Source organism: Haplochromis burtoni, unplaced genomic scaffold (genome assembly GCF_018398535.1).
Source record: "Haplochromis burtoni strain Fernald_Lab_line unplaced genomic scaffold, NCSU_Asbu1 Contig_176, whole genome shotgun sequence".
Lineage (NCBI taxonomy): Eukaryota > Metazoa > Chordata > Actinopteri > Cichliformes > Cichlidae > Haplochromis > Haplochromis burtoni.
This window is the reverse complement of record NW_024582537.1, coordinates 317,112-341,924: the sequence shown is the minus strand read 5'-3', so window position 1 is coordinate 341,924 and position 24,813 is coordinate 317,112. Positions and strand designations below refer to the sequence as shown.

At 38.8% G+C, this 24,813-nt stretch overlaps 2 protein-coding genes across 3 annotated transcripts; both read right to left on the bottom strand.

Moving 5' to 3' along the window:
- Positions 1-1,898: 1,898 nt before the first annotated feature.
- Positions 1,899-11,514, bottom strand: kcnk17 (potassium channel, subfamily K, member 17). 2 transcript variants are annotated; one of them, XM_014337350.2, is made up of 7 exons: positions 11,447-11,514; positions 9,304-9,377; positions 9,034-9,144; positions 7,448-7,562; positions 4,747-4,913; positions 4,481-4,649; positions 1,901-2,860 (listed from the first exon to the last, which is right to left on the bottom strand). In XM_014337350.2, exons 3-7 carry the CDS (start codon positions 9,124-9,126, stop codon positions 2,598-2,600), a joined length of 807 nt encoding a protein of 268 aa, XP_014192836.1. In that variant the 5' UTR covers positions 9,127-9,144; positions 9,304-9,377; positions 11,447-11,514; the 3' UTR covers positions 1,901-2,597. The 2 variants fall into 2 exon arrangements, with proteins under 2 accessions (XP_014192835.1, XP_014192836.1); XM_014337349.2 differs by having other exon boundaries at positions 1,899-2,860; positions 9,034-9,377.
- A 6,748-nt stretch (positions 11,515-18,262) lies between these two features.
- Positions 18,263-23,127, bottom strand: LOC106632283 (potassium channel subfamily K member 16-like). The gene is made up of 5 exons (XM_042225622.1): positions 22,468-23,127; positions 20,797-20,911; positions 20,549-20,715; positions 19,538-19,706; positions 18,263-19,438 (listed from the first exon to the last, which is right to left on the bottom strand). Exons 1-5 carry the CDS (start codon positions 22,678-22,680, stop codon positions 19,230-19,232), a joined length of 873 nt encoding a protein of 290 aa, XP_042081556.1. The 5' UTR covers positions 22,681-23,127; the 3' UTR covers positions 18,263-19,229.
- Positions 23,128-24,813: the final 1,686 nt, after the last annotated feature.

Here is a 24,813-nt window from a genome sequence, read left to right as displayed (position 1 = left end):
AAATCAAGTAGTTTGTGGGCATCTGATTTTGTTCTTATTCTGCTAGTAACATCACTGAGATGTGTATAATTCCTAAAAAAAATAATCTCAAAAACACTGTTTGAAATTTTCACTACAGTGACCAGGTGACACACGAACGTGAACCACACCAAGATAACAGGAAGAAGAGTAGATCGTGTCTTCATCTGTGTAACTAGGCAACACAGAACCCCTGAGACTTTTCTCCATTTTATCTGAGCTCATGCTGGATTTTGTGTTTTTCCTTACATGAATAAATGCAATTACAACATAAACCTGACCATAAAGTGATACCATCTGATAATAACATTACATAACAACTGGTTCTCAGATGCGAACATATGTGGGCTGAATTTCAAAAGGCACCAGGACCAGCAATGGGAAGAAAGAAGTAGGACTGGGGACAAAAACTCACTCTGGAAATGAACTTAAACTAATCTCAACTGTATGATAAACACTAAAAATAAAAACTGATGATCTAACATGAAGCTGTCATAACTCTGGCTCCAAGTTTGGGGCCAAACTATTTTTGATTTTTCCTTGCAGAAAAAAAACAACATCACTGCCTCCTCTCCCTCTGGGGGTTTTCTCACTTTCCCTCAGATATTTATCCTTTTTCCATCACCTCCATCCTTCACCTTTAATGCCAACACTTTTCCACGCATTCAGTTTTCCTCTCCACCATCTGTCTTTCTCATTGTCTCCTCCTCAGTGCTGACTTTGTATGTGAACATTAGGATACTGACCGATACTGTATGCTGTGCTATGGCAGCATAGAAAGCATGAAAGGAAGTGAGGAAACCAATGTGTTTTGGTTTGTTTGCCTTTAATTTGACAGTAATTTCCCTCCGCACTTTGTATTTGTTGCTTTGCTTCTGTTTTTAACAGCCAGTTTGTACACTATTGGTACAGCGGCGCCACCTAGTGGACATAGACATAGATGTGACTTGCACCCATACTCATGTTTCGTCTTTCTAATCACTTTTATTTCCATTTAAAATGAAGTGAAAACAAGATGTGAAGGAGCATTTATGAAGAAGTTCAGAGAATCTGACAGTACTTTCACAAATTTCCTAAATTATACTGACATATGTCCGCTGTGGTGAAACTACAATACCTTGAAGATGGACTAAAAAACCTTACCGTGCTGTTTCATGCAGGTCCTACAAACATTTCATAATTAAGGTTGCAACTTTACAGAAAAAGGAATAATTTTTCTGAATAGCTGCTCATGTTGTCCATTCATGTTCCTAATGGAAAGGTTATCCAAAGCAACTCCTGCTTTCACAAAGGACTCCTGTTAGTGAAGTCTAAAGTTACTCATGTCTGTAACTAATGCAAACTAAATCATGGTGACCCTTAATTTTACTCTGATTAGCAATCTTAATTTACAGAATTGAATAAAGTAAATCAGTTTTATTCACCTATGGAATGGATGAATCTGTCCAGCTTTAATTATTCCTGCTGATATTTCAGGGTAAATTAAACTCAGTGAGGAAACTTCCTAAGACTGACTATCTGAACCTTGCCCAGATCCCAAGAGGTAGACTGAAATGTGACATATCTAAAACTAAATTCATGCAACGAACCATGCCCGTTGCAGGTTTTGCATTTAACAGTAAGGAAGATTATATTTTATTTAAATGCAACTTTCCCATCTCTCTCCCTCAGTAAATAAACACATTAAGGATCTAAAGAAGCTAAAGCTTTTTGTTACATTGTTCTGTTTGTATTTTTATATTGCCTTTGACCATCCAGGCAGCTGTTAAAACCGATGGTAACTCTTACTTCCTCTTAATTCCACAGTATAGAAATTGACTGCAGCTGCAAAAAACTAACAAACAAACAAAAAGGATTTTATTGTAATTAACAGCATCGATCACTTGTCTGAATGCATTATGAGGCGGTTGTTGGAGGGACTTCTGTTCTAAGAGTAGAATAACTGTGAACCTCAGCAGTTAGAGCAGTCTGGCAGACAATAAGGAAAAGCAGAGCAGGTCCGTTTTAATAAATATTTTTAATTTGGTTTGGAAGTGTTAAAACAATACTTAAGACAAAAACTTTTTACACCTTGACAAATGAAATAAATTTTCCTTCTCTTGCTCTTCTGTAAGGCCAGTTAATTTACTTCACTGTATTTTATAACCTAGGAAATTCCACCACCTCTTAAAATATGCTGAATAATAATAATCCCCAGGCCTCTGTGGGCCACGGAGTCCCTATACCATGCAAAGTAGATCATTTTAAAAGACTGTGGCTTTGACTACAGCCAAGCTGGTGCCACGGAGTCGGTAAATGACTTGTGGTCAGCTAATTAAGTATAGGAAACAGGCTGACTGTCCTGTCTACTAGACCACAGACGGACAGAAGTGCTGAGTCCTTCTCTAAACCTTAATCTAAAGGGTTTTAGATTAACAAGAGGCACTTAAACAGTGCGTGAATGCTGCTGTCACATAAACCTGACTCAACAAAAATGAGCCAATAGTTTAGTGGCAGTTACGGAGAAAATGTCTAAAACTGACAAACAATAACTCAGGCACGTATCAAATCACCACAAACAGATGTAGGTAACTCTATAACTAGGTGGACTCAGTAACTGGAGGCTGGGTGATCTCGTCTTCCTCCTCCATCTGTGTCTCTGGGTTTTTATCAGCTGTACCGCCTGCCTCATCCCCCTGTTGATTATCATTCTTTTTGAACTGCTTTTTAAAGTAGTTGTTGAGCCGCTCCAGGATTTCGATTGAGTGGTTGATAACCAGCGCCAGCCAGGCCATGCCAAAGAAGATCCACGAGGCTATGATGAAGCTGTACCAATTTGGGTAATATTTGTCTGGATTGCTATCTGGAAAGAAGAAAGGATTTGGGGATTTTACAAGATAAAATTCAGTTTGAGTCGAGTATACAAAACAGATGTGATCAGAATGCGATCATTTCTAAAACGTGGCTTATACTTTTTCAAGGTTTTCTCACTGTGCACCACTGAACCACTTTTCCTAAATCACTTCTTAGAAGTCCTCTTCTAACTTCCTCCTAAACGATGTCCCTGGATTCCAGAGAAGAGAATCAACTTGCATAGATGCAAATTTGATAAGCAGGGTGAAAGGTGAGCAAAGCGTGCTCAAGTTTCTAAACGTAAAATGGGACCCAGAGCTTTCACCTATCAGACTCTTCTCCTGTGTATTAAGTTTGGATCCAGAAACTCTACTCAGCTTTAATATTAAACTCAGATTTTTTTTTTCAATAAACCTTACAGTTAGAGCCCTAAACCATCCGTCAACTATTCTTTTATAGGCTCAGACTGATGCATGACTTAATGGGATTCACAGAGTTCTTCTTCTCTCACTTGTTTTCATTTCCAATGTGTTTATACACTACTAGGGCATGCCAGTACATTTCTGTTGTTTCTCTTCCCGTTAAAAGGGAAAATTTAGAGTATTCAAGTTGGCTTTATAGTGATAGTTTTTAAAAGCATTAGCTAACTCCTTAGCAAATGATAGTTGAAGTGGTCAGTTGCAATATTGATCCTGGCCCATAATTATTATGTTGATATAGGAACAACACCAACACTGGGATGTTGGTGTGTCTCATATCCCCGTGTTGATGTTGTCCCACATCATCCTAATAGTATTTGGGTTACAGTTCACTATTAATACATATACTATACGTATTATCTGTCATCCACTTTGTATTGGTAATTTCTTAGAGTGACTGATTTAGCCAATGAATGAGTTCGAGACTTCCTGTTCTGGACAGCGAATGCAGATGACATTTTTTTAGAACTGGAAAGTATAAAGATATTTTACTGGTTATCCATTCCATTTTTATCTGTGCACAAACAAAGCCTGCTCAAACAGGCTTAAACAGATTAGTCAGTAAAACACGGACTGCAAACAGGAACCCAGAAGCTCCAAGTACCAAAGATCTGGTTCCTTGCCAACAAGAATTCTGAATATACAAGTACAGAATTAATGAAATGATATCTGTGAATGTTGATAAAAATTATGGAGTAACAGTTTTGTTAAAATTATAGGCGGATGTTAGAGACCCAGTGTTGATCAGCAGTGCTGAATGATTTTAAAGTCAGGCCACTCTGACTCTAAAGTTAATATTTACCCTCTGCACACGTTTGCCTATGATTTTACCATCAATGTCAATGTGTTAAAATAGGACCGGAAGACGCCAAGAGGTGCATACAAATTTCACACTAAATATGAGACCTTAAATTGCGAAATCAGGTATGACTTTCCATTTTTACAGGCAATTCTATCTTGCAGAAACCGAGCAAATGGTGACAAGTCTTACGTAGGACTGCTATTTAAGCTCCCTTAGTCTGCCTGGAGCTGCTGCTCAAGTGCAAGCTGTTTTAGTACTCATCTACACCACAGCACTTCTTTTTTCATGCTGTTTCTTGACTCGATTGGTGTCACGTCTGTTCTAAACAAAAAACACAATTCTGCTTTACCTGCCACAAAATCTCCAAAGCCGATGGTGCTGAGGCTGATGAAGCAGTAGTAGATGGCCTCTGCATGTGTCCAGTCCTCTTGCTGCTTGAACACAATCATGGGCATGATGAAGAAAAGAACCGCTCCGCAGATGTAACATACAAAGTGGATGAAAAAGCGGGTACATGTCTGCAGCAAGACATGGGAAAGAGAAGCAGTGTTAGTCATCCTCTACAGAATAATCGCTCCTTTTCAAAAGGTTTATCTAAAATCAGGACATCCTTACTTTTCGACTAGTCTTTTTCTCGAAGAAGTCTGAGATGTTCCTCTCTATGGCTAGGATGTACTTGCCCACTCTGTTGAGAACCACAATGTTGAGTGGTATACCGAAGAGCGCAAAGAACACGCAGAAGATCTGGCCACCTGTAGTGCTGGGACATATGTTCCCATAACCTGAAAAACTTTAAACTGTTACTGTGGTGGAAGGAGAATGGTACTATGGAGGGGTGTACTGCATTGTTTAAAGCAAACCTTTAAAGTTATAGTGTTCAAAATATCACAATTAGATGTCTGTAGATCGCAGTCATATCGCAAGTGCAGGGGGCTACTGTACCTCATAAAGGCATGTTTCTACTGCTATCTTTGTTTAAAAAAAAACCAAAACAACATTTTTTGTGCACACTATATTTGAACATATTTAAATAACACTTACACAAACTAATACAGTCAAATATTTTAAATATTTTTTTGGTATTTTAGGTTTCATTGGTAGTGAGTGCACTCAGATAACAAAGTGACTCTAGACCAGATATGCCCGGGAGTTTTCTCTAAGTTGTCGGGCCACTTTTTACCTCAGCTGTCAATGCCGGGTGAGATGCTCCACTAGTTACACGATAAGAGGCTATAAAAGTTTGGGAAAGGAGTCCAAAATGAGTCAGTAAAGTTAACGTCTGCCCAATGAAAGCGATACTAAAATGGTAAGTAAATGGCCTGTATTTGTATAGCGCTTTCCTAGTCCCTAAGGACCCCAAAGCACTTTACACAACCAGTCATCCACCCATTCACACACACATTCACACACTGGTGATGGCAAGCTACATTGTAGCCACAGCCACCCTGGGGCGCACTGACAGAGGCGAGGCTGCCAGACACTGGCGCCACCGGGCCATCTGACCACCACCAGTAGGCAACGGGTGAAATGTCTTGCCCAAGGACACAACGACCGAGACTGTCAGAGCCGGGGCTCGAACCGGCAACCTTCCGATTACAAGACGAACTCCCAACTCTTGAGCCCCGATCGTAATAGGTGAGTTATTGCAGATATCCTGTACTTTTCTGTTGTTAAGCTGTTAGCTGCAGTGAAGCCATCTTTGACATAGATCTTACATTGTTGTATTCTGACACTTCATGACTAAACTCTCATACAATGTGACAATGTAATCGATCTGTTTCTCAGAGAGAAAGTGCCTATAATATTAGCAGGAATAACATTATCTTGCAACCAGTTGTTGTTATTGTTTAGTGGGCTTCTTGTCAGCTGTCTGGAAATCGGACAGTCACATGCTAAATCTGCTGACAATAAGCGAGAATTTCAAGAATGAATGCGCACATGTAAGCAGGCTGTCATGTATTAGAGCCCTGGCTTTAGTTCAGGAGATCAGGCTTGAGGTGAGGAGGAAGAGGATGACATTTTACCAAGATATTGGTAGCACTGTCTCTTTCCTTCACATTTTTGCTTCTTTGGTGAAGAGGACCCCTTCACTTTTCTTTATTTTTACTACTTTCTACACTGTAGATACATACTGAAGACATCAACTATATGAAGCAAGATGGAATTATGTATTATGACAAAAGTGATAAAAACTGATAGATTATATTAAAAACTCATATGGCAGGAACCAATAAGGTAAGTAAAGAGGAACCACCGTCCATTATTACTTTAAGAACTGCAGTTGCAAAAACCATAAGCGCTACGATGAAACTGGCTCACATGAGGTTAGCCCCAGGAAAGGAAGACCAAGAGCCACCTCTGAGGATAAATTCATCTGAGTCACCAGCCTCAGAAATCACAAGTTAACAGCACCTCAGATCAGAGCCCAGATAAATGCCACATAGAGTTCCAGTAGCAGACACATCTCTACATCAACTGTTCAAAGAAGACTGTGCAAAACAGGCCTGTATGGTCAAATAGCTGCAAACAAACCACTACTAAGGAAAAGTAAAGAGCAGAAGAGATTTGTCTGGGCCAAGAAACACAAGGAACAGACATTAGACCAGTGGACATCTGTGCTTTGGTCTGATGAGTCCAAATTTGAGATATTTGGTTCCACCCGCCGTGTCTTTGTGCGACACAGAAAAGGTGAAACATGGAGGAGGAGGGGGTGATGGTGTGGGGGTAGTTTGCTGGCAACACTGTTGGGGATTTATTCAAAATAAAAGGCACACTGAACCAGCATGGCTACCACAGCATCCTGGAGCAACATGCCATCCGATATGGTTTGCGTTTAGTTGGACCATCACTCATTTTTAAACAGGACAATGACCCCAAAACATCTCTGGGCTGTTTAAGGGCTATCACAGTCACCTGACCTAAACCCAATTGAGATGGTTTGGGATGAAATTAACTGCAGAGTGAAGGCAAGAGGGCCAAGAAGTTCTCAGCATCTCTGGAAACTCTTTCAAGGCTGTTGGAAAAGCATTTAAGGTGACTACCTCATGAAACTCATTGAGAGAATGCCAAGAGTGAGCAAAGCAGTAACCAAAGTAAACGGCAACCATTTTGAAGAATCTAAAATATCAAACATGTTTTGAATCTTTTCATACTTTTTTGTTTACTATATAATTCCATATGTGTTCATTCATAGTTTTTAGCCTTCAGTGAGAATCTACAATGGAGATAGTCATGAAAATAAAGGAAAAACATTTAACATTTAAATGAGAATGGGAAGAAAATATATATATGGTTGTTCCCTTCCCTCATAGCTGACCTATAGTTGTGACCACAGTGGCAGCAAACACAGCTGAGCTGGTGAATTTCCAGAAGCCGTCTGCCGTGTAGTTGCTTTTCAAACTCAGGCCCACCTTTGATGTGTCTTTAACAACCTGAAAAACAAATTAACAATAATAGAAGTAATAACTATAATAAAAATAATAATGCCCACATTTTTATCTTGGTTTTCACTAGTTCTTGACCTGACAGGAACATTTCCCATAAGATCTTATGAGTCACAATTACGTAACTGCTTTGCATACTGGTCCACCTTGTTAAAGAGGTATTGAAACACAATGACCTTGCTATCAGACAGAAAGCAGCAGAAGGTAAATCAATAAGAATATAAGTTAAAATTAAGATAAAGTAAAAAAAAAAAAAAGATATGAAATGCAATATATATATGTATATATGGCAAGAATGGAATAAAAACATTAGCAACTAAAAACAATCAACAAACCAACTTTACAAGCTGTCTGCATTTGCTTTGACACAATGCAAATCAAAGCAGCTTACATCAACAGGCAGAAGGTTTCAGCCATTTATTACATTGTGATTACCATTTCTACTCTTACATGCAGTATAATATTCATTTTTGAGGACAACTTTCTACCTTTAAATTAAGTTTATGAGTTTGATGGGGAATTGAGTATAGAATGTAAAGCTTCATAAATGAAGTCTGGTCAAATTCACAGGCAAAGCAAGTGCAGCTGGGAATGTCTGAAGGAGCTGCTATTTGCATGTAAGCTTGTTTTCCTTGTCACATGAAAACATGTTTATAACTCAGGCTCATTTTCACCTGTTTTGACCCATTACTGTTGCCAGTCACTTAAATAATTTACTGAAGGTATAAAAGACTGAGCACATAAACATCCTGCACATCTATTTTGAATGTACTTTTTCGAATTACCCTCTTCAAAATGTAGGTAATTCAACTTTCACCACCAGGGGGCAGCGTTTTACCAATGTGTGCTCAGTTTGATGGTACAAACGTTTTAATAGCTCTAATAATATTTTATCATACCTATACAATTTTCCTTACCCATGACAGCAATTGTAAAACATTGCAATTAACTATAGATAACAATGACTTTTATCCATACAGGAGTAAAATAAAAATCAAACAAACAAGCAAACATGAACAAAATATAATTATTACGTATAGTTACAGTGTATTGATTAGTGTAAAATTACCACAAATTACCGTCAAATTATTGTAACAAAAAACATAAAAATGTGTTGAAGTAAATTAACAAATTTATGGTAGGAAACATTTTCAAAGTTCACAAACAACATATATCAATATATACTAAGCCAGTTTAAGCATATATTTAGATCTAATCACTGGATAGTTCCAAAAAGCAAACTGTAATAAATTAGTTCCTTCTGTCAATGTATTCAATGTTCCACAATGGTGGACTGTCGCCATAAAGGAATATAAAAATGCAAAATCATTATGGTTGTGGTTAAGATGTAAATACAGTGGTAGAGAAAGCTGCAGAAAAGGTCTATCAAAACGCGCAATCATAAATTGCAGATATGTATAGAAACAGTTTGTTTCATTTCCACATTTTTGTTTCTCACCTGAGCTACGGCCTCCAGGCCAGCTTGGTTGAGACATGGGTATGTGCTAAGGAGCCTTTCTTTTTTTTCACGCAAGTAGCTGACGTCCTTCATTCCGAGGTCTCCCTCCAACTTCCAGAAAACCACCCCACCGATCAGCACATATGCCACATAAACAAAGCCGAGCACAAGAATGGAGGGGATCTGCATCAGACTTAACTTTTCCTTTACTCCCATCTTGGCAAATGTCTCAACCTATGCAGCCGGGGACAGACACTGCTCAGGCTTTACCTGCTTTTGGCTTCTCGTGCTGCATTGCAGGCAAATGAACCTCCACCTGTGCTACTGTTTCAATCACACCAGGCCTGCCATGCAAATCCAGAAGGACAAAATAAGAAAAGGCACATGACAAAATCTTAATCTTAGCATTTCAGACCAAGTATGTAGAATTTGGTGATTCATTCTTTTTACCTTAATATTACAGAGAATGGCACAAATGGTAAATGGTAAATGGCCTGCATTTGTATAGCGCTTTACTCAGTCTCTAAGGACCCCAAAGCGCTTTACACTACATTCAGTCATTCACAAATATGATAGTTCAAGGTTGTGTGCTTGTATGGCTGTATTTCAACATGTATTTAATAAAACTACGGCAATTTTACGAAAGGGGGGGATTTCAACACCATGCTTTTATTAGAATACATCAAATTTAGCAAAGATACAATAATGGATTTATTTAAATCTACTTAAGCTCTCACAGTGCATTAAAAATACTTTAAAAATTGGACATTGAATTCTGCTTTTCCCCTTGAAAAGTGAAGACGTCATAAAACTGACAAAACTGCAGTTCCTTTAATGGCCTCTTGAAGCTGTCTTCAATCCCCATAGACTCCCATGCTAAATTCTCAGTTCACTTCAATTCAGTTTTATTTATACAGTGCCGCATCACAACAACAAACACCTCAAGGCACTTCAGATTGTAAGGTAGACCCTACAATACAGAGAAAACCCCAACAATCATTTGGCCCCCTATGAGCAAGCACATTGGCAAATGTGGGGAGGAAAATCTCCCTTTTTAACAGGAAGAAACCTCAGTCAGAGCCAGACTCAGGGAGGGGCGGCCATTGGCCGCGACTGGTTGGCGTGAGAGTAGGAAGACTGGATAAAAGACATGCTGTGGAAGAGAGCCAGAGATTACGGTAATAACAAGTATAATTCAAGGCAGGCAGGTCTGTTAACACATAGTGAGAAAAGTGGCTAAAGAAGAAATACTCAATGCATCATGGAAGCCCCCCAGCAGCCTACGCCTATTGCAGCATAACCAAGGGAGGATTCAGGGTCAGCACCTAACTATATTCTTTAGCAGAAAGGAAACTTTAAACTTTAACTAACTTTAACTAAAAGTAGAGATAGTGTCTGTCTCCTGAATCCAAACTGGAAGCTGGTTCCATAGAAGAGGGGCCTGAAAACTGAAGGCTCTGCCTCCCATTCTACTTTTTATTACTCTAGGAGCAACAGGTTAGCCTGCAGTACAAGAGCTAAATGCTCTAGTGATAATTAAGTTAAGATGGGGCCTCTATGTTTAAGACCTTTATGTGAGGAGCAGGACTTTGGATTCAGTCCTACTTATTTCTTTAATATGTGCATTGAAGGACATTTCCTGGTCAAAAATGACTCAAAGGTTCCTCACAGTGATACTGGAGGCCAAGGTAATGCCATCCAGTGTAAGCATCTGTTTAGATACCATATTTCTAAGATTTTCAGGGCCAACTAGTTTAACTAATTGGTGTGTGCTCTCTGGCTTCATGGATAGATAAAGTTGGGTGTCATCTGCAAAGCAGTGAAAACGAGAGTTTGATCCCCGGCCCGTGTGGTGCGGAGTGAAAAACGCGGTTAGACACATAGACACCAACAGGTTGGTGGTGTACCAGGGGTTCCTCCTTGCCGTCAGCCATCCTGCTTCCCCGGCTGCTCGGACAGTCTGTCGGGGGTCAGCTAGCGGGGCCTACGCTACCTTCTGCCTTAACGGTTACAGGGGCCTGGCTAGCTACGAGTTTTTCAACGGTGCGAAGCCGAGTCTCCAATTCAGTGAACCTGGCCTCCAGAGCTGCAGATAGGCTACATTTATTACAAGTATCGAGGCCGATGATTAACTAAACATCTGACACAACGAGCAGAAGAACAGACAGGTGAAGAGGCCATGCCGCTAACGAGTCGGCTACGAGCTAAGGTAAGCTAGCGAAACCCTAAAGACCAGTGAGTGAATATTGTCAACATTATTTTGCGAGTGAATACACAGAGTGTGCTGCTAAATAAGCACGTGGAAATTACACCGTGAAATAAGAAGTTATCTGTATCTGTTATCTGTAAGTTTTTTAATTAAATTGCTACGCAAAAATACAACTATGTGCTGAAACAGGAAGTGATACTCTACCGTAGAGAGTGACCAAGTGACAGTGCCACCGTGCGTGGAGGGGTGATTATAGCTTATTTCTACGATCGATTCGATTCAGATTCACAAGGTCCCGGTTCAATTCCATTTGAATCGGGGAAATTTTGCCCCAGACAGTCAGAAATATTATAATTCTGATCATTTATCAGGACATATCCATATTTTTATATCTATAAAAAGAAAGCTGACGCTTGCGAGACTTTATCAAAGGTGAATGCATCACATCAGATGTCTTTGTGTCAAAGTAACTGAGCATAAAACACAGAAAAACATGGAGATTTTCCTGGCCTGGCTTTTTTATAGCAGATAACCACCTTAAAATTTTCTGCAGTAACATTACCTGATGCTGCTGAAGAGAAGCAGAGCAAAGTTACAGAGGTTTAATTAGAGACACAACTAATCATTTTGCAATTTCATGTAATTTTAAAAAGTTTGCATTTCTTCAGTATTAAACAGCAGAAATGAGACTTTTTTTTTTGTCGGAAGTGACTTAAAAAAAAGCGTCCGACAGCGCTGTACATAGACTGGTGGGTAATAAGCAAGCGAATAATGCAGAAAACAGAGATTTGACATGGGAACTGTTCTTGAAGTACACTGAGAGGGAGAGAGAGAGCTGTGCATGAAGTGTGATTTTTATTTATTTATTTATTTTTATCGTGGTGGAAGCAAAACATCAAAAGTAAGAGGGAATTCACGACGATGTTTACAGTGGGATGCAAAAGTTTGGGCAACCTTGTTAATAGGCATTATTTTTCCTGTATAAATCGTTGGTTGTTACAATAAAAAATGTCAGTTAAATATATCATATAGGAGACACACACAGTGATATTTGAGAAGTGAAATGAAGTTTATTGGATTTACAGAAAGTGTGCAATAATTGTTTAAACAAAATCAGGCAGGTGCATAAATTTGGGTAAAAATGACATAACAAGGTTGCCCAAACTTATGCATCTCCACGTATGTAAGCAAAATGACAGAGCTTTGGATCTACTTTTTGCTCGTAGGTTCAATAAATTTTGGTTGGAGAGAGACAAAACTCTACAAGCTTCAGAACTAGCGCAAAAAAGCCACCTTACATCATAAAAAAGACGCTAAACACCACACACTAATATAAACTAACTAACCTATATACAAAACTAACATATATATATATTAATACTAACCAAATCTATCTAAATATCAAGCCTCATAACAAGTAAAAATATTAATATATGTATATAACTATATATATATACAATATATATATATATATACATACTACACTATATATTAGGGGTGCAACGATATTCGTATCGATATTGAACCGTTCGATACAGTGCTTTCGGTTCGGTACGCATATGTATCGAACAATACAACATTTGTAATTTATTTTATCAATTTTCCTTCTGACGATGCTGTCTGTGTTGAGCGCTCAGTGAATCTGTGTTCGACTACTCCGCCTAGGCTGCACTGTCGAGCGCAGATCCACTGAGCGCTCAACACAGACAGCATAGTCAGAAGGAAGAGCGCAGGGCAAGCTAGTGAGACAGAAGTTAAGCTCTGCTTGCAACAAGCAAATTGAACCTCATTCAGATCTGGCGTTTGGAATTATTTTGGTTTTCATGTGACGTATGACCCTGAAGGTAAGCGAGTCATGGACTAAAGTAAAACAGTATGTTGGATGTGCCATGCAATGCTCAATTACATGGGTGGGAACTAGTGTGTTAGCGCAGTTAGCTCGTTAACGTGTTGGCCGTCTAGCCCCATGCACGGGGCGATCGGCGGTAGCTCGTTAACGGAGATTTGCCGTGTTGTGGCGTTAAGGTCATTTCAACGAGATTAACCTGAAAGCACTAGTGGGAACACAACGAATATGACTGCACATTTACGCCGACATCATCCTAGTGCAAAGACAAAAACAACAAGCATGCTACTAACTTTAGCCGAGTCATTTAGACAGCTGTTAGCACATGATTCTCCTTATGCTGCTGAGAATATAGCCCAGAAGAAGCGGATAGTATAGCTTTTATTTTGGAAAGAGACATTTCTCTGTAATAAACTCTCTTTTCCAAAGATGAGTGATTCCTCAATCAGATACAGGGCTTGCAATATCGCTAGCCCGACGTCCCGGAGCTAGCGATTTTTTCAGTCGGGCTACCAAAATCTATCTCTTCCCTGCCCGTCGGGCTATTGTACGAAAAATATATGTCAATGCTTTTGCATTCTTTCAGAAATGTAGCTGGGTAATTATGTCATTGGCATCGGTGAGCCACTGTCAATATGTGACATATTGAAATCGCGTTTGAATTTGCGCTTGTTTTTTTGCTTTCGTGCGAACTGTGTATAGAGAGCGACAGCACTGATCTGTGAGTGATGATAATTTGTGCACCAATTCCTCTGACATCGTCTTATCAATCGTTAGCTTACTATGCAAACATGACAAGTGAAATCTCCCGCAGCAAGCTTAAACATGTGAGAGGTTGATCGCGCAGAGAATCGCTGAGCTTATGTGAGTGAGTGTGTAAAAGCATTTCAGTTCTGCTGAGCCAAATAAGACAGGTCAGGGTGAAGAAGTGACAGCCAAAGAAAAGCTTACCACAAAACGGAAAAGTTATGACAAATCAGACTATAAGGCAAAAAGAAAGTGCAGCTTTATGGTTTCATGGACAAAATAATTTCTGTGGCTGCAATATGACGAGCTAAATAACCAGGGCTGCACATAAGTGGTCCGCAGGTGCGCATTCGCTGTCAAAATAAAAAACACGCACAAGGGTTAGGGTTAAATTTAAAAACTGTACTTTTGAGTTAAAATATATATTTATAATTTTAATAAATGACAAATTAAAAAGGCATGAACATTTTTTGTATCGAAAAAATATCGAACCGTGACACCAAAGTATCGAACCGAACCGAACCGTGAATTTTGTGTATCGTTGCACCCCTAAAGTTATATATTGTGCTCATTATAAGAAATAGGTGAAATCTGAATATATACACACATTAATATATATATATCATACATATATATATATGTGTGATGTAAGTTATGACATGTGTGAATAAGTGTCTCATGCTGTGTGCTGTTGGTGGGAAGTGCGATATGATAGTGTTTGTCGATGTGCCACTATATAGATAATAGATAAGAAATGATGCTCGCTGTGATGAATGTAGTGCTCGTGTAATGTGCGTGTTCGTGTGAATGTAAATGTGTGCTGGTGTGTGACTGATGTGTGTCACACTCTAATATGTCGTAATCGTGATATTATATAGGTGTGTGTGTGAGTGTAGAATGCATAATATTCATATGTCGATGTAGATAGATGGTTGCTGATATAATAATATGAAACCAAACTGCAATTGATCGTCAGTAGTGCACGTGTGTAACACAATATCTGCTGGCTGTCGTGATCGATGTGATGATGTATAACTATCGTGATGCTATGTCGTAGTGAAACACCCAACACCAACCAACAACAACAAACCCAACAAACAACCGATGCTAGTAGTAAGTAAGATAAAATAACGATATACATACTACATCATATTATATCTAACCACACTCCATAATACATCCACCATAAATTAACTACTATACCACATTTATATTACCAATAATAATCACTATAACAAATCATACTAACTATAACACCTATATATATAACCCCTACCCTCCATATATCACCATAATAATCATAACACATCACCACAACCAAAGTATAACACTCAACTCACACAAAACATATATATCTACACTAAAACATTATAATATAACCCCAAACTCACAAAAAATAATAAATCCCAAATAAATACTATAATATGTGAAAATTGAACATGCATTTATCTTCCATTCCTTCTATTTACAAAAAACCATAGTTCTTCAACCTCCGGCACAAAAAACCTGTTGCAAACACCCCCTCTATCCACCACATATACACCACAATATATGGGGATAGTTAATATTCTATTATTAAGGCTTTTTCAAATTACCAGCAACTGTTCGAACATTACAGGGACTGAAGCGGCGCACCCAGCTTAGTGCTATCGGATTTACGATCCTCAGCTATCTAGAAAACCAACCTAGATATTCATTTTCTTCCTTTGAAGCTTTTATTTTTTTTTAATTTTTAAATTGAAAGAAATGTCTCACACACATGACAGACAGATAGACAGACAGACAGACACACACACACACACACACACACAAACACACACACACAAAAACACACACAAACAAACACAAAAAGAAAAAAAAAAAAAAAAAAAAAAAAAAAAAACAAAATAAAAAAAAAAAAAAACAGTGAAACCCTCAGATCTGCCCGGTCTGGGGGAGCTCCCCTCCACCTCTTTACAGGTCCCATGTCGTCAGGTTTTTGCTACTGTCCACGCAGCACTTTACAGTCCATCCCTGATGATATTCGGAAGGGTATTTCCAGTCTCTTTTATGAGCTGCCTTCTAAAAAACAGTGACCACGTCCTTAGCAGGCCTTCCTTCTTCCAGTAGTTGCGTGAAAATACTTAGTTAAGCTCTGGTTATATAACCCACCACCCATCATCCCACATTACCACCTTCAACAAATCTCTCCCACTTCCTCCAGTTTTTATGAAATTGGTCCATTTTGAGGTTAAAAAAAAAAGTAAGTTTTTCCATTCTATATATTTCCTCCATTATTCCTATCCAATCTTTCTTTGTTGGGGGCTCTTTCTCCAGCCACCTCCTGGTAAGCGCTTTTTTGCCCGCTCCCAACAGGATGTTTATCAAATATTTGTCCTTTAAGGAGGCTGCTGATGGGATATCGCCCAAATACACAGTACAGAAATCCAAGTTTAATTTGAGACCAGTCACCAAGTAAATTGATTCGACCACTTCACTCCAGTATGGTTGGATTATTGGGCATTTCCAAAATATATGAAAATGATCTGCCATGTTTTCCCCACAGTTTCTCCAGCATTGTCCATCTGTCAGTTGACCTTTTTGTTTGTATTTTATTTTGGGTGTTATAAAAAACCTAATAAAATTTTTCCACGTGAATTCCCTCCAGTAACCCAAACTAGTAGTTTCCATCTGTGTCCTGCATATATTTAACAAACTGTCCTCTGATATGTTGATTTTAGCCTCCATCTCCCATTTAATTTTGATATAATTGGTTGATTGATCCTTAAGTGATTGTAAGTTCTGATAAAGTTTAGCAATCAATTTATTTTTAATCTGACCTTTATAAGCTTCTTTTATAACGGGGACTAGGCCTTCACTATGTTCTTCTGTAGTTTTTATATTACTATTGAAATAGGACCTGACTTGGAGATATATGAAAAAATCTTGGTTTTCCAAACCGTAGGTGTCTCTTAATTTTTCAAAACTTTGCAATCCTTCTTTTCCTAACAATGAGCAAAATGGTCCGATCCCCCTTGTTAACCAAGTTGTATAACGTCTATCTATTTGTGCAGGGATAAATTCCTTATCATGTGTGACCCATCTGAGTTGTTTGAGACCAGCTCCTGATTTAAGACTTTCACATTCATCAAACCATATCTTTAAAGGAGTTTTAGTCCATTCGTTTAAATTATTTTTCTGTTCCAAATATAATTTTTTATCTCCTAGTATTGTCTGTAGTGGTAATTTTAATTTTGTCACATCTAAATATTTTCATTTTGCTTCGTACGACGGATCACACCAATAAATTAAATATCTTAATTGTGCTGCTTTAAAATAACTTTCTAAGTTTGGGAGGGAAAGTCCACCTCTTTCCTTAGGTAGTTGCAATGTTATATACCTAACTCTGGGTTCACGGCCCTTCCATATAAATCCGAAATCATTCTGTTCCATAACGCAAATTGTTTGGCTGGTATGTGTACTGGTATAGATTGAAAAAGGAAAAGCAGTAGCGGAAGTATATTCATTTTGATCAGGTCAATCCTATTATACAGATCAAGTGGCAGTAGGCTCCACCTTTGAATGTTTTCTTTCAATTCCCTTGTAATTGGTGAGTAGTTTAATTCACAGATTTCTGTCAGTGTTTTGGGAATCTTAATACCTAAATATTTAATTATTTTATTTGTATGAATTTAGACAGATTTTTGATCTTTGTTGTGGGTAAATAATTGTATGTGATCACCTGTGTTTATTTGAATGTTTATTTTATATCCGGAAAGTTCTCCAAACATTTCCATCTTTGACCATAACTTAGGTAAGCTTCTTTCTGGGTCTGTGAGGGTCAGCAAAACATCATCTGCAAATAAACCCGTTTTATATTCCGTATTCCGTATCCATATCCCTTTAATTTGTTCATCCTCCCTAATAGCTTGCGCCAGCGGTTCAATAAATAAAGCAAACAAGGCTGGGCTAAGCGGACATGCCTGCCGACATCCTCTCTGCAAGTCCACTACTCCAGTTAAGCTCCCGTTTATTTTTATTCTTGCTGAAGGTAAATAATATAAATTTTTAATCAGTTGAATAAAAGGGTCTCTGAAACCAAACCGCTCCATAACCAAAAATAAGTAAGTGTTGAATGGATTTAAAACAAACTAAAAAGTGGGACAGGTAAAAGCCATCCTTTTTTTTTTTTTTTTACAGCTCACTTCACCATTTTGATTAATGTGTTTGTCTAAGATAGCCCTCTGCATTCAATTCACCTGAATTTTCCATCACTACACAAATGCAGACATGCTCTCAGAGAAACGCACACACACAAGAGTTAATAAAAAACACAAACGTGTAGCAGAAAACATGATTTCCGCCTGAGTAAACACATTCTCTACTAGATCATCTAAGAAAATGTTGAAATAATGTTTACAAAACAAGAAAGGCTCTAATGCTGAGAGTCAGCTCATTATGGCGGTGCCTTTAATTGTTTTATGACTAACACTGAAAAAGTTGATCTTCTTAACTTGTGTTTCTGAAGAATGGCTACTTTTTATTTTGCAAGTCACATACTTACATTTGTTTTATTTTTTTTAATGGCAGTCAGTTCTTGGAGAACCATTACCAACCAATCACACTGGTGGTACTCCTGAAGATTTCAGAGCTGAAGCTAAGTAGAGCGCTAATAGGAGGGATGTTAACCTATACTGATACCAACACATGGAATAACATGGGCAAAAATGTGAGCTGACCCAGTAGGGACTTGGGAGCTACCATGAGTGCAGTATGAAATATCATGGCATTGTTACCACATTCACACTGCCTCTAGTGTTTTACAGCATGAATGTTCCCTTCAGGTTGGACCCATCAGTGCAGAGTTCTGGAAGAACATCCCAATTATTGTGAGGGAGGAAATGTGACAAAAACATGAACTGTGTGCAAGAACACCTGCACAATCTTAAGATGCCAACTGACTCACTTGTCAGATTTTCCATTAAGTTTTGATTTTGACAAACTGGAGGAGATCACAAAATAAAGGGGGGAAAGGGAAATGAGAAGACTTCTGCAATGAGATCTAAAATCTGTCCAGAGGTGCATGAGAAAATAGTGCTGAATGGGAGATTGGCCACATTTAAATGAAGTCAGGCTTTTGATTTTTCCCCCTTCTGTCAACCTGTTCTCATAACTTTCTGAGCACACTTTGTATATAATATGTAAAACATTTTGCTCTCAGTGAGAATAATTAGAATTAATTAGAACAGTGTTATTTGTGTGAACTGTTTGCATTTTATGACAGTTCAACGCAAATATTTAAAGCACCGATTGTGTGGCCTGAATGAGGTAGAAGTCATCCTGCTTTGTCTATTTTAGCACAGTCTCGCTAAATATATTTTACGCACTGTATATGGTGCTATCTGCAGTCCATTTTCAGATCTTTGATGTGGCTTCTATTTCACTGGATGGCATGTTCTCTGCCTCCCTTTGTTTCCTGAGGCTCGGGTAAGTCTGGTCCAGCACATGCTCCATTATACTAGCTGCCATGTTGAAGATGAGAGCGAGCCAAGCGAGGCCAAAGATGATCCAAATGCCTGCAACACTGCGGTACAGATAGATGTAGGTCTTTCCAGGGTTGGTACCTGCAAAGACATTACGTCCAAATGCCTTTTACAGTCCACTGGATAGAATCACAAAGGTTAGGTTGACTTCTGTGCTGTTTGTTTGCTCTCTCTACTCACCCACCACATAATCTCCAAAGCCAATGGTGCTCAGGGTAATGAAGGCGAAGTAGAAGCCCTCGCCATATGTCCAGCCTTCCACGTAACTGAACAGCAGAGGGGGGATGACCAGAAACAGGAAAGTGCCAGCGATAAAGAACAAACTCGCTGCAACAGCCTCAAATGCTTGCTGCAAAGGACAAAAGGTTTGATATTATACACAGAGATAAAGGCTATCAGCATGCTGTGGCCTACACATCCAATCAATGCAACAAATGTTGATGTCTTTTTGGCAGCACTTTAGTATTTGATAAACAAATGAACAGAGTAGTTAGAGTATTTCTGTAATATTTTGTTTAAGCCAGTATTTGCTTTCAGTATCTGAAGCAGGTCCAGAAATGTGATGCTTGGCTTGTAATATCTGCCAATTCACATGGGAGCTGTGTAAGATTAGGTTTTGTCAAAGCTGTTAAAAAAGGTATAGTTTCAGAAGCTAAAAGAAACATTTTGGTGTTAGAGGTTTTAGCCAGGAGTTGTTTTTTTTTTGTTTTTTTTTTAAAGCTTTTCCACTTCGGTGTTCCAAAAGGCGCAAAATCTATAAAAAGATGTGATTGTTTACCAAACTTTAACCCTGTCCCTAGATTGGCCAGCAGTTACCTGGTGAAGGTTAGGAAAATAAGTGGTATGTGAAAGTGTGAGGGCGCTTATCACCTGTATTGCTTGTTTACATGGGCTCCCAGCTAGTTTACCAAAGAAACAAAAATGCTGGAAAGTTGGTGAAGTTTCTTTCTATACATGTCATTTTTATGTCGTGGTGACCACTGATGGTGCTGATAAGGTTCTTCACATCAGAATCTCATCAACACTGGACATTTTAACACCTCATTTTTATTCTTTGGCTTTTTCACTAGACTGTACTAGATGATAGGCCAACCTATGTTAGCTTTAAATGTGCTTATAAACAATTTTGATTTGATGTGATCCCTAAAAAAATTTAACTCCATGCTGTAGCTAATGGACATGAAGCGGTACCTTGTGAGGAACAACTGAGACCAGTCCCTTCTCCAGCCTCCCCAGGTGGATAGTGAAACACTTCCCCAGCTGTTTGAAGAAGGCCAGGTTCAGGGGAATCCCACAGAAAGCATAAAACACACAAAACACCTGGCCAGACACAGTGCTTGGGGAGAGGTTTCCATAGCCTGTGAACCAGATAAGGAGCCGTTATTAAGCGGGGCAGGCATTTCCCACAAATGGGAAAACTGAAATGTGAAAGTGCTCACCAATAGTTGTGATGACTGTGCTTGCAAAGAAGAAGGAGCTGCTGAAGTCCCAGTTACTGGGGTTTGTGGAGTTTCCTGAAGGATTTACTCCATTTTTCTTGGCATATAAAATGACCTGTGCGCGCGCGCACACACACACACACACACACACACACACACACACACACACACAAATGCAAGCACAGAGATAGTAAAATCAGGATTAAATGTGCCTGAACATTTAATGACTCATGACACTAAAGGGAGCCAGTAATGTCACTGGCAAATATTTTAGATTAGAACACACTAAATGACTCATTAGGTCAGGTTACAGTCAGCTATTATTACCATGTATTTAACATAATGGTGGGGCCAGCAGCTATAATCCTGTATTCACTGTGTCCTGTATCTGACAACAGCAGAATCTATTTTTACATAGTTTAACTGATTAATGTCCGTTGAGATGCATTTAAGGCTGCATCTTCTAAAAGCGTTATTATCATGATGTTAAAAAAGCTTGTAGTGTAATAATTGATTCTCATGTAACATCACTAGATATGTAGTTCATTGCATTATTAACATTTATGGTGTTGATAGACATTTATCATGGCACTAGATCTGATGCTGAACACTTTGGTAGAGTCTGATAATGTAAAGATGCAGCACAAACTTAAAATTGGTAGAAAAACTACTCACATATATTAATTAGCCAGGCAAGGAGGCCTGAATTTTTTAAAAACTGCTGACGTGCTGGGATTTTCCTCCCACTCTCCAGGATCACTGATTGGAGAGTGGTGAGAAAGCATTTGTTATAACCAAGGTTCACTCTCCTCAAATGACCTCACCAGATCTCAATCCAATAAAACGTCTTTGGGATATAGTGGGCTGGAATCTGCAACAACTGTGTGATGCTATCATGTCAACATGCACCAAAATCTCTCGTGACTGTTTCCAGCAACTTGTTGAGTCTATATCACAAAGAAAAAGGGCAAAAGTGGGTCCAACCAGGTGTATGTAATCTAATCTAAAGTCTCCTGCATGTATGTGTACGGCTCAAGAGCTTGGTCTTATTAGCTACATTGTGGATGTGAGGGGTATGGGTGTAGCAAGAAACTGCGTCCATAATCATACAATTGTTCATTCACTTTCTGTTTTTGGAAGCACTACTGACCTCCCAGTACATTCTTAACCATCCAGACCCATCAGGTTGTCTGTGACAGTCTCCTAGGATAAGTAGCCAGGCAAGTAAATTACAGTTTTCTAATCTAAATGAGCACTCAAAGCTACTTACTGTCAAGCCTTCAACTCACATACACACACTTTATTCTATACTTAAGTGCCTTATCTAATGATTTATTATTGCACTGGAAGGAACTCAGGGTTAAGTATCTTGATGGCTTCCTGGGCACATCATTTTTAAAACTATGATTTAAAACTATGGAGAAGAAGCATTCATTTTTGACTTTTTCTCTTTGCTTTTCATTTCAGATTATTTTATGTTAAATTACATATATTTCAGTCTATTTTCTATCTAGAAGCTCTTACATTTTTTTTAATGTTGCTCATTTTACATGAATACCTTTTATCTTTTAATGTAAAGCACTTTGAATTGCCTTGCTGTTGCCTTGCCATCACTGTGTTGGTAAAGTTGGGACTATCAAACACATGCTGACAGTGTAATAAATGCCAGACCTTAACAAAGTACTCCAAGGCGTCTCCATCCAAGCAGGTGTAATTTGCTAAGAAATTCAACTTCTCCATCAGAAAATGGTTTCGATTGTAGTTTTCGGCCTCTCGCTCCAGTATTCGGAAGATGGTGGCTCCAGCCAGCAGGTAGATGAAATGGGCCAGAGCCAAAAGAGCCGTCCAGCTCACTCTGACCCGCACCACGTGAAAGCTCGCCATTGACCTCCCGCCACCAACAGAAAGGATACGATACCAATCAACAAACTTGTTGGAAGAGTTGGTTGTTTTTTTTCTTAGTTCAGAAAGAATTGAAAGACAAACCCTCGTTCAGCGTGAGATTCTTTTTGAAAACAGGCAACGAAATCGGTTTGCTTAAGGAGAAAGCATTTCTACATCACAGCAGGATGAGGGCAGGCTAATGTTTGGTGAAGCTCTGAGTCGATAGGTTATCAGGTCTCATTCTGGTTGATCAGAGTCCTGTGAATTTATGGGTTATCTGGGTAATGGCCAAACTTACTTCACCTCCATTAGTGACATCTGGGCACACACATACACTTCCAACTGTTTCCACTAATAAGGGAGCAACATCTTGTCAGCATAACAGAAGTTAATGTTTGACCAGTGGCAGCACAGGCCATCTGATCCCAGTCTGTACACAAGCCCAGACTCACCTACCTCTATAACTTTGGGTTTCCCCACATGCCTATTCCAAATTTTGGCTCTGACTGTGCTCATTATGATTATTAAGGAGAAACTTAAACAGGATTTAGTTTTTCAGTCACGTAGGTTACAATAATTAAAAATAAAAAGTCAACACATCAAGAAAACAGCATCAACCATTAGGCATGTATATGGCTTACACAGCCAAAAGTTATCAATTATTTAGAGGCATCTGGAAAAAAATTAATCAAACAGATGTCAAATATTTACTGTTTTGGTTTCTGTCATATAAAAAATGTACTGGATGTTACCCAGTGTTTTGTGATTTCCTGTTTTAAAGCAAAGAGTTCAACATTTTTGTCGTCTTGAATTTTGAACTGATATTACATGGTTATGAAGGAGCACCACCCTTTTATCCTCTTTATACTTTACATAACAGTACCATCATTTACAAACTGAACATCATGTTGTATTTTATTGGAATAACACTAGTGACTAAGACCATAATCTCACTAGGAAAGTATACTGATCTTACTCCAAAAATCAAAGCAGGAAAAAATGATGCTTCAGACCATTTTTCTGAGATTTCACTCCAGCAAGTTAAAGGGACTGAGTGGTTTGTACAGTCCTCATGTTCTTATATGCATGCTTGACAACATCAGGGCATGCTGATAATTAGATAGTATTCTGGGGGATCTCCTCCAAGATCTGGACCAGGGCATCTTTGAGCTCCTGGACAGTCTGTGGAGCAACTGGGCTCCACAGTGCAGGGAGCACAGGGCCCTTTAAAGGATATTGTGTCATCAGGCCACCTCATGAAGTCTGTTTTTGATTGTCTGGCCTGCTGGAGTTTATTTTGTAGGGTTCTGGCCTGTTCTTCCTTGCACAAAGGAGCAGATACCAGTCCTGCTGATAGGTTCAGGACCTTCTATACCCCCATCCAGCTCTCCAAGACTAACCTCCCGTCTACTGGAATCTCCTCCTTGTTTTGTGGGTTGTCTCATATAGTGCACCTGTTCTTAATTTAATTAAAACCAGACACTGAACAGATCAGTATCCCAAAGTTTTAACTGACTTGATGCTATACTAAAATTTAAAAGTTGTCCTTTTTTATGAGCAGAGTACGCAAAGTCAAACAGCTTCTAAGGAACTAGTGCATTCTGGGAAGTGCAGTAATCCTAGCACATCCCTTAAAGTGTTCGGTGGGGGGTGTAAAAGAAGAAGAAGAAAAAATGCATGTCATTGTTGGTCAGAAGATTTTTTTTTTCCATGACCAACTTTAGATCAATCTTTAGATTATTGTATTCTCTGCAGATTTACACAGTTTTCACATTTTATTTTTATTAAAAAAAAAAAAACATGCTTCAGCTCTAATTAGGCAGTTTTTCTTCCTGGGAACACCCTCTCTATTACAAATACCAGTGAACCCAGTGATCGGAAGTGATGTTCCCGAGGGAAATAACAGATGTAATGACGTGATCGAAAAAGGACCTTGCTCCAAAGCCACTCAGCCTCGATGCAAAGTGTGCATGTGTCAAACAAATTGATGCAAAGCCATGTAAACCTGTTGACAGGTCGTCTCTGTTTGGACAAATGGCTTTGAGGTAGCTAGGTAGGCAGACACAGCTTATTAGCTGATGCTGATGGAGATATTGATTTTTTTATTTTTCAAACCTGACAATCTCCCTGAGA

What these genes read in the sequence shown, in the direction of transcription:
- LOC106632283 (XM_042225622.1), bottom strand. Translation starts at nt 22,680, where the DNA reads ATGGCGAGCTTTCACGTGGTGCGGGTCAGAGTGAGCTGGACGGCTCTT. An exon ending in TCTCAGTTGTTCCTCACAAG is followed by an intron (nt 19,707 to 20,548) that starts GTACCGCTTCAT and finishes TGTCCTTTGCAG; the next exon opens with CAAGCATTTGAGGCTGTTGC. An exon ending in CTTTGGAGATTATGTGGTGG is followed by an intron (nt 19,439 to 19,537) that starts GTGAGTAGAGAG and finishes ATGTCTTTGCAG; the next exon opens with GTACCAACCCTGGAAAGACC.
- kcnk17 (XM_014337349.2), bottom strand. Translation starts at nt 9,249, where the DNA reads ATGGGAGTAAAGGAAAAGTTAAGTCTGATGCAGATCCCCTCCATTCTT. An exon ending in GCCTGGAGGCCGTAGCTCAG is followed by an intron (nt 7,563 to 9,033) that starts GTGAGAAACAAA and finishes TTTGTTTTTCAG; the next exon opens with GTTGTTAAAGACACATCAAA. An exon ending in AGAAAAAGACTAGTCGAAAA is followed by an intron (nt 4,650 to 4,746) that starts GTAAGGATGTCC and finishes GTCTTGCTGCAG; the next exon opens with ACATGTACCCGCTTTTTCAT.